The 8,309-nt window shown below is 57.1% G+C and overlaps 1 protein-coding gene across 3 annotated transcripts; it reads left to right on the top strand.

The window, feature by feature from the left end:
• The first annotated feature begins 514 nt into the window (after nt 1-514).
• LOC148218090 (class I histocompatibility antigen, F10 alpha chain-like) lies at nt 515-7,491 on the top strand. Of its 3 annotated transcripts, none has more exons than XM_088158068.1 (8): nt 515-618; nt 4,246-4,509; nt 4,765-5,040; nt 5,230-5,502; nt 5,595-5,702; nt 5,801-5,836; nt 5,956-5,987; nt 7,023-7,491. In XM_088158068.1, exons 1-7 carry the CDS (start codon nt 552-554, stop codon nt 5,979-5,981), a joined length of 1,050 nt encoding a protein of 349 aa, XP_088014194.1. In that variant the 5' UTR covers nt 515-551; the 3' UTR covers nt 5,982-5,987; nt 7,023-7,491. The 3 variants fall into 3 exon arrangements, with proteins under 3 accessions (XP_088014194.1, XP_088014193.1, XP_088014192.1); XM_088158067.1 differs by lacking the exon at nt 515-618 and adding an exon at nt 1,597-3,206 and having other exon boundaries at nt 7,037-7,491; XM_088158066.1 differs by lacking the exon at nt 515-618 and adding an exon at nt 1,597-3,206.
• Nucleotides 7,492-8,309: the final 818 nt, after the last annotated feature.

Below are 8,309 nucleotides of genomic sequence, written 5' to 3'. Positions count from 1 at the left end.
CCAGTCCCTGGCTCCCCTGTTTCCGTGTCCCCGGGGACCCCCAGACCCCCATTCCCGGCCAGCCCGGGGCACCTCACCCCCAGGCCTCCTTTTCCTGGGAAAATCTGAACTGGGCACGGGGCTCTCCAGCTGCTCTGGGATGTATGATCACCCAAAGGAAAAGGAGAGAACAGGAGAGGGATAGAGAGAAGGAGACTGGGAATCAGGGATCGGGGTCACAGCGCCCAGTCCTGCTCCGCCAGGGGTGGGACCAGCACCCGCAGGAAAAATTGGATCGCGGAGCTCCCCCCGCTCCGGGCCGAACCCGGCGGGTTCCGGGCAGAGTTCGAGCGCAGGGTCCGGGAGCGCAGCACAGCCCGGCCCGGGGGTCCCGCAGTGCGGGGCTGTGAAGGGTCCCAGGTGGATCCCTGAGGGATACAGAGGTGTCCCAGGTGCGGATCCGGGTGAATTTCCTGGAATTCCCCCTTTTCCCCTCCCCCCCGCGCTCCCTCGGGCACTTTCACTTTCGCATCTCTCGAGCGGCGCCACAGCAGCGACCGCCGACGGCAGCGATGGCTCCAGCGCTGGGTCTGGGGCTGCTCTTGGGGCTTCTGGGGGGCCCGGGGGGCGCGACAAAAGGTGAGTGAGACCCTCCGAAACCGGGACCCCCCTGAACCGCAATTCCTGGGCACCAGGATCCCCCTAAATTTCCATTTTCGGGCACCGGGAGCCCCCTAAAACTCCGTTCGCCGGCACGAGATCCCCCGGAATCCCCATTTTAGGTCGTGTGACCCCCAAAAATCCCCTTCCCCAGCACCGGGACCCACCTGTACCTCCTTCCCCAGGACAGGGACACCCCGTAGCCCCTCTTCTGGCACGGAGATCCCCTTGAACCCCAATTTCTGGTCACCGGCACCCCTTGAACCCCCATTTTCGGTAACCAGAACCCCCTTGAGCCCTGAATTCCGGGAAGGAAACTCCCCCTTAACACGCATTCCCCAGCACGGGAACCCCTGAACCCTCGGTTTTGGGTACGGGGACTCCCCCGTACTCCCTTCCCCAGCACCGGGACCCCCCTGCACCCCTATACCCGGAACTGGGATCCCCCCGCACCCCCTGCAGTGCCCTGGGAGCCCCCTGCACTCCCATTCCCAGATCCGCCATTTTCCTCGGCTTTTGGACCCCCAGATCTCCCAAATTTCTGCGTCTCCCCATTTCTCCATTCCCGGCGTTTCCTGGAACGGGGTTCCAGGGGGTCTCCCGGGGTCCTAGGGGGTCTCAGCGGGGATCCAGTGGGATCCAGATGAATTCCCTGGAATTCCCCTTTACTCCCATCTCGTTTTCGCGTCTCCCAAACTGCGTCCCCAGGATCCGCCCGCCTCTCCCTGCCCCAGCTCCCCCTTTTCCGTGACCCAGGGACCCCCTGGACCCCCATTCTTGTGCACAGGGACTCCTGGATCCCCCATCCCGCCTCTCCCAGTCCCTTCCTTGAAACTTGGACCCTTCCTGAATCTACCAGTTCTGCTCCTGACACTTGGACGCCCCCACACCCCCCCAGTCTCTGCGTCCACCCCAGTTATCCACCCCCTGCTCGTCCTGCGGGGGGTCCTGGGAGGTCCCAGGGGGAATTCAGGGGAATTCCCAAGGTTTTCTTTGTCCCCTCCTCGCGTTCCCCCAATCACTTTCGCGTCTCCCAAGCTGCGGCTTCGGGATCCGCCCGAGAACCGGTGACCGCCCCCGGCACCGGGACCCTCCTGAACCCCCGTTCCTGGGAACGGGGACCCCCCTGCACTTCCATTTCCGGACGAACCCCCCTTCCTGGGCACAGAGACCCCCCTTGAACGTTCATTTCGGGGCACCAGGAACCCCCTGTACTCCCTTCCAAGTCCTGAAAACCCCTGCACCCCCTTATCTTGCACCTGGAACCCCCCTGAACCCCCATTCCCGGGCACGGAAACCTCCCTGAACCCCCATTTCTGGGAACCAGGACCCCTCTGAACCTCCATTTTCAGGCACCAGGACCTCTTGAACCCCAGAAGCTGGGAAGGGAACCCCACTGAACCCTATTTCCTGGGCACCGGGACCCCCTGAACCCCCATTCCGCTGCACCAGGACCCTCCGAGCCCCCTATTCCTGTGAACGGGGACCTCCATGCACCCCCTTTCCCAGGACCAGATCCCCCCACGCCGTTATTTGGCACCAGGACCACCCTGAACCCCGATATACCGGCACGGGAACTCCCCTGAACCCCCATTCCTGCGCACGGGGACGGCCCTGAATCTTCATTTCGGAGGAACCGGGACCACCTTCCCCAGTTCCGGGACCCCCTGAACCCCCATATTCAGGACCGGAACCCCTCTGAACCCCCAGTTCTGGTGCATCGGGACCCCCATGTATCCCCTTATCCAGCACCGGCACCCAGCTGAACTCCTTCATCCAGCACCAATGCCCCCCGCACCCCCTTTCCAGACCCTCTCCCTCTCGGAGACCCCAGCCCCCCTTTTCCTTGTCCTCGGGACCCCCTGGACCCCCATTCCTGCCTTTCCCAGCTCCCGCCCTCCACTTTCCTCAACCCGTGCAACCCCTTTCCTGGGCACAGGGACCCCCTGGACCCCCCATTGCCTTCACCCCTCTTTCCTTCACCCCAGGACCCCCTAAACCCCTATTCCTGGGCATGGGGACCCTTCCTGCAGCCCTTTATTCGGTACTGAGACCCCCTCCTGAACCTCCTTCACGTCTACTGGGACCCCCTGCATCCCCTTCTCGGGCATCCCGCCCCTCCCAGACTCCAGACCCGCGTTTTTCCTTCACCTTTGCATCCCCAGATCTCCCAAATTTCCGTGTCTCCCCTGTTCTCCACTCCCGGCGCTTTCTTAAGGGGGGTTTCAGGGGGTCCCAGGTGGGTCTCAGAGAGCTCCAGGGGGGTCGCAGCGGAGATCCAGAGGAATTCTCTGGAATTCCCCCGTCCCCTCCCCCCGCCGCGCTCCCTCGGTCTCTTTCGCTTCCGCGTCCCAACCTGAGAGACCGGGATCTACCCGGCGACCGATGATGTCACACAACAATCGCGTTACCATTGGTGAAAAGGAAATAGCAGCGCCAATGGCAGGGCCGGAGGCGGCTCTGGGGGCGGGGCCGGGCGGGCCTGCGGCGGAACAGCGCGATGGCTCCAGTGCTGGGTCTGGGGCTGCTCCTGGGGCTCCTGGGGGATCTGGGGGGTGCGACGAAAGGTGAGTGAGACCCCCCGAAACCGCGACCCCCCTGAACATTCATTTCCAGGCACCGGGAACCCCCTAAACCTTCATTCCCAGGCACGGGGAGCCCTCCATAGCCCCATTTTGAGTCCTGTGACCCTCCCATCCCCTTCCCCATCACCAGGACACCCCTGAACCCCCATTCCTGGGCACTGGGACCCCCTTGAGCGCCAATTACCGGGCATCAGGACCTCCCTGTACCCCCTTCCCCAGCACCGCAAAACCCCTGCACCCCCTTATCTGCCATTGGGACCCCACTCATTTCCCATTCTTTGACATCCAGATCCCTTTGAACCTCGAATCGCAGCACGGGAACCCCCCTGAACCCCCATTCCTGGGCACTGGGACACCCGTGAATCTCCATTTCCGGGCCTGGGACCCCCCTACACCCCCTTTTCGTGCATCCCGCTTTTCCCAGACCCCAGTCCCGCCCTTTGGACCCCCCGGACTTCCCAACTTTCTGTGTCCCCCCCGTTTTCCACTCCCGCCGCTTCCCGAAACGGGGTCCCAGAGAGTCCCGGGCGTCCCAGGGGTCTCAGGGGGGTCGCAGCTGGGATCCAATGGGATCCAGATGAACTCCCTGGAATTTTCCCTTTCCCCTCGTCCCCTCCCCAACCGCATCCCCTCGATCTCTTTCCCGTCTCCCAGGCTGATCCTTCGGGATCCACTCGCCTCTCCCAGCCCCAGACCCCTTTTCCAATGACCCTGCGACCCCATGGACCCCCATTCCTGCTTTTCTCAGTCCCCCTTTTTCTCTGCATCAAGGGCCCCCGAGCCCCCCATTCCAGTTATCCTGGGTCTCCCCACCTTGTGACCCCTCTTTCTTGGGCACCTTTCCTGGAACCCCCATCCCACCTCTCCCAGTCCTTGTATCCCCCTTTCCTTGGCACTGGGAGTCCCCTGAGCCCCCATTGCTGGACACTGGGACCCCATGCACCCCCTTTCCATCTCTCCCAGTTCCCCTTTCATTGATCCATAACTCTCTCAACGCCCCCAAATCTCCGTGTCCCCCCAGTTCTCTACTCCCTGCATTTCCTGCACGTGGCCGTGTCGGAGCCCAGCCCAGGGATCCCCCAGTACATGGTCACGGGGTTTGTGGATGGGATCCCCTTCGAGCGCTACGACAGCGAGCGGGGCCGGGCGGTGCCACTGACACAGTGGATAAAGGATGGAGCCGAGCCAGGATATTGGGATAGGAAGACCCAGAACTATGTGAAGGACCAGGATGTGGATGCCTGGAACCTGGATAATCTGCGGGACCGGTACAACCAGAGCAGAGGTGAGTGGGGGGATCCATGGGGCTGGAATGGGATCGCTGGGGCTTGATTGTGGATTCACAGGGCTCCAAGGGGATGAGATGGGGATCCATTAGGCTGGTATGGATATCTTGTGATCCATGGGTTGGGATGTGGATCCATGGGGCTGGGATGAGGCTCTGTGGGTCTCCATCAGATTCTGGGGCTCCATCGGGCTGGAATGGGGCTCTGGGACTGGGACATAATTCCATGGGTCTCTGTGGGTGCAATCCCCTCAGGTCTCCACACTGTACAGTGGCTTTATGGCTGTGAACTTGTATCCGATGGGAGTGTCCGTGGATCCTACCGGCTTGGCTATGACGGAGGGGAATTTGTCTCCTTTGACCTGGGATCCAGGAGATTCGTGGCGGCCGACAGTGCTGCTGAGATCACCAGGAGGCGCTGGGAACGTGAAGAGAACGAGGCTGAGGAGTGGACAAATTACCTGGGGCAAGAATGCCCAGAATGGCTCCAGAAATACGTCAGATATGGGCAGAAGGAGCTGGACCACAAAGGTGGGAGCAGAATTCCTTTGGGAATGTGGAATTTGGGAACGGAGGACTTGGGAATGCAGTAATTCCAGTGGGAATTCCATGGGCAGATCTCACCCCCATTCCATTCCCCTGGAATTCCATGGACAGATCTCACACTGATCCCATTCCCATGGAATTCCATGCATGTCTCTCACCGTTATCCCATTCCAGAGCCCCCTGATGTCCATGTGTCTGGAAAAGAGGAACACGGGACACTGATCTTGTCCTGCCACGCGTACGGATTCTACCCCAGCTCCATCGCAGTCAACTGGATAAAGGGGGATGAAATCTGGGATCAGGAGACGGAGTGGGGCGGGATCGTTCCCAACAGTGATGGCACCTTCCACACCTGGGCCAGGATCGAGGCGCGGCCGGAGGAGCGGGAGCAGTACCGGTGCCGGGTGGAGCATCCCGGAATGTCGGAGCCTGGGATCTACGCTTGGGGTGAGGCTGGGAATGTGGAATGTGGGAATTGGGAATTTGGAATGCCCAAATGGGGATTCCCCTCCCCCTGCTCACCATCCCTTGTTTCCCAGATCCAACATCTGGCAGGAATCTCACTGTGGTGGTCGCTGTGTCCATCATCGCTGCCGTCCTCATCCTCATTGTCCTCATTGGATTCGTTGTCTGGAAGCACCAATCCGGTAACGCACGGGATGGGGGCCGGGAAGGGGCATGGATCCACTTGGCACTGTTCTGGGAATCCTGTACCACCAACGCTGATCCCACTGTTTTTCCACAGGGAAGAGGGACAGGAATGAATACAGCATGGCAGCCAGTGAGTACCAGTGGTGGATCCAGCTCTGGATCCCCTCTGTGCAGATCTCAGGATGGATCCTGGGGTTAATCCTGGTGTGTGATCCGTGCTAGAATCTCATGGATTTTCTCTTTCTGCAGGAAATGATGTGGGAACAATGGCTTGACCGCAGGTACGGAGAGGGATGAGGGTGGGATTCCAGAGAGGGATCAGGGCAGGATTGGATAGATTGGGATCAGGGAGGGACTCTGGATCAGAGCAGGGGTCCAGAGCAGGATCAGATGGAATTGTGGAGTGGGATCGGGGCTGGATTCTGGAGCGGGATCAGCTGGGATGGATGGAACAGGATTGGTTGGAATTCCAGAAAGGAATTGGGGCAGGATGGGTAGGGCGAGATTGCGTGGAATAGATGGAGCAGGATTGGTGTGGGATGGATGAAGTGGGATCAGGGAGGTGTTCCAGAACAGGATGAGTTGGATGGATGGAGCAAGTTTGGGACAGGATCAGGTGGAATTCCGGAGCAGCTCCCGCTCTCCATGGGCTCCAGCCAGGTCCATCCTGTGGGATGGGGACAGGGAAAGGGTGACACCATGACCCTCTCTCATCCCGGCAGGAATCACTGCCTGAGCAATCCCCAGAGCTGGATCCAGCCCCTTCCTGTGGTAGTCGATTTGGCTGAGATGAACTGGGATTTAGCCCAAATTCCCTATAAAGAAAGCACAAATTTAAGACCTTGGGAGGCAGGCTGTTAAAAAGCAAGGCCTTAGACATTAGGTCTGGTCCCTGCCCTGCAGATGCAGAGGCTTTAGCCTAAAACCATGGGCTTTGTAAGGACATGTCAGGCATGCCTAGGCACGTTCCTAATTCTCATTTGTCTTTGGACCTTTGCCCTCGGGTATCCCTGTGTATATCCCTCCCCCTGGTCTTTGGATGCAGCCTCTCAGATCACATGTTCACAGATGGATTAAAAGGATATCACAGGCACACCATCATTCCCATCCCATTTATTATTATTATTATTATTATTATTATTATTATTATTATTATTATTACTAGCCACGCCGTAACCCGGTCAGGCTGGTGAAGTTGTCACAAAGGGAAAAACCCCCATTGCATTACAACAGGCAGCCATATCAGATTCCACATGTTCCAGGTTAAATTCACGTGAAGGGGAAACTGGATTTACAGAGATATCTAATGGCTTTAGGTTCCATGTTGCAGAAGCTCCAGAATTACATCCTGCTATCCAGACCCATAGGACTGGACACACCTGCACATCCCTTCCAGCCTGGACACTGGGTCTATGTGAAGTGGTGGGACAGTGATCCTCTACAAGCCAAGTGGAGAGGACCATTCCAAGTCCTGCTAACCACCCTCACCTCAGTCAAAGTTGCTGGCAAAGGACCTTGGATTCACTGCTCCAGAGTTAAGGGTTCTGCTCCTGAAACAACTGAAAATAGAGACTGATGCAGATGAAAACATTTTTTAAATTAATCCTGTGCCTAAAGAACTGTTCATAATAATCCTGATTCTTCTTTGCATGATAGCCAACTGTGCAAGACATTACTACTGTTAAGATATTTACTGTTAGATATTTATATATTATTAGATATTTATCTGTTGTTAGATGTTTACTGTTGTTTGATATTTATCTATTAGATATTTATTTACTGTTAGATATTTACTGTTGTTACATATTTACCTATTTATTGGGGGTTAGGTTTCTTTTCTTTTGTTCCTTCTTACCTATAGAATTTTTCCCATGAATTGCTAGAAAATTCTAACTGCAGCTACTGGTTAGTGCTTTAGAAAACAAAAGGTTGGCCTGGCCCAGGTAAAAAGGAGGGCGGGGGTGGGCAGCTACTCAAGGCTTTGGGTTTTGGAAGACACGTTTGGAGCTGCTCTTGCTCAAGGAGAGGAAGTCCCCATGACCCAGCACAGAGCTGCTGCTCCTTCTCCTCTGGGGTGAGCCTCTGCTCGTAAGAGCAGCCACTGACCTAAGGCCTTATTAACCCCTTCCTCACTAAAAGAGGCACCGATCACCCTCTGCTCACACCCAGCTGCCGCTGCCCGCTGCTCCTTCAGCGCTGCTCTGAGTTTCTCTGCGCTGAAGCCCCGCCCTGCCCTGCCCTGCTGGGACGTCCTGAGGTTCCAACTCCTGCCGAAAAATTGCCTGATACATCTCATCCACCAGCCCAACATCTTTTGTTCATTCCTGCTGTTCTAGCTTAGTGCTTTTCAGAGTCCTGCAGGGGCACTGGGATTGACTGCCCCAGGGCTTTGAGAAGCAAATCCTCTCCTCCATCCTTTCCCATCTCGGCCAGAAATGCTGTCACAGGCTCCCTGGTTCTGTTTGTTATTAATTCCATAGTTGTTGTTTTCTTGCCTTGTTATACATACCAGTAAGAAACTGTTATTCCTATCTCATATCTTCGATTAAAACCCCCTTAATTTCAAAATTATAGTAATTCAGAGGGAGGGGGTTTACATTTTC

Source organism: Sturnus vulgaris, unplaced genomic scaffold (assembly GCF_052056855.1).
Source record: "Sturnus vulgaris isolate bStuVul1 unplaced genomic scaffold, bStuVul1.hap1 Scaffold_195, whole genome shotgun sequence".
In the NCBI taxonomy this organism is placed as follows: domain Eukaryota; kingdom Metazoa; phylum Chordata; class Aves; order Passeriformes; family Sturnidae; genus Sturnus; species Sturnus vulgaris.
This window is presented reverse-complemented; position numbering and strand designations above follow the sequence as displayed.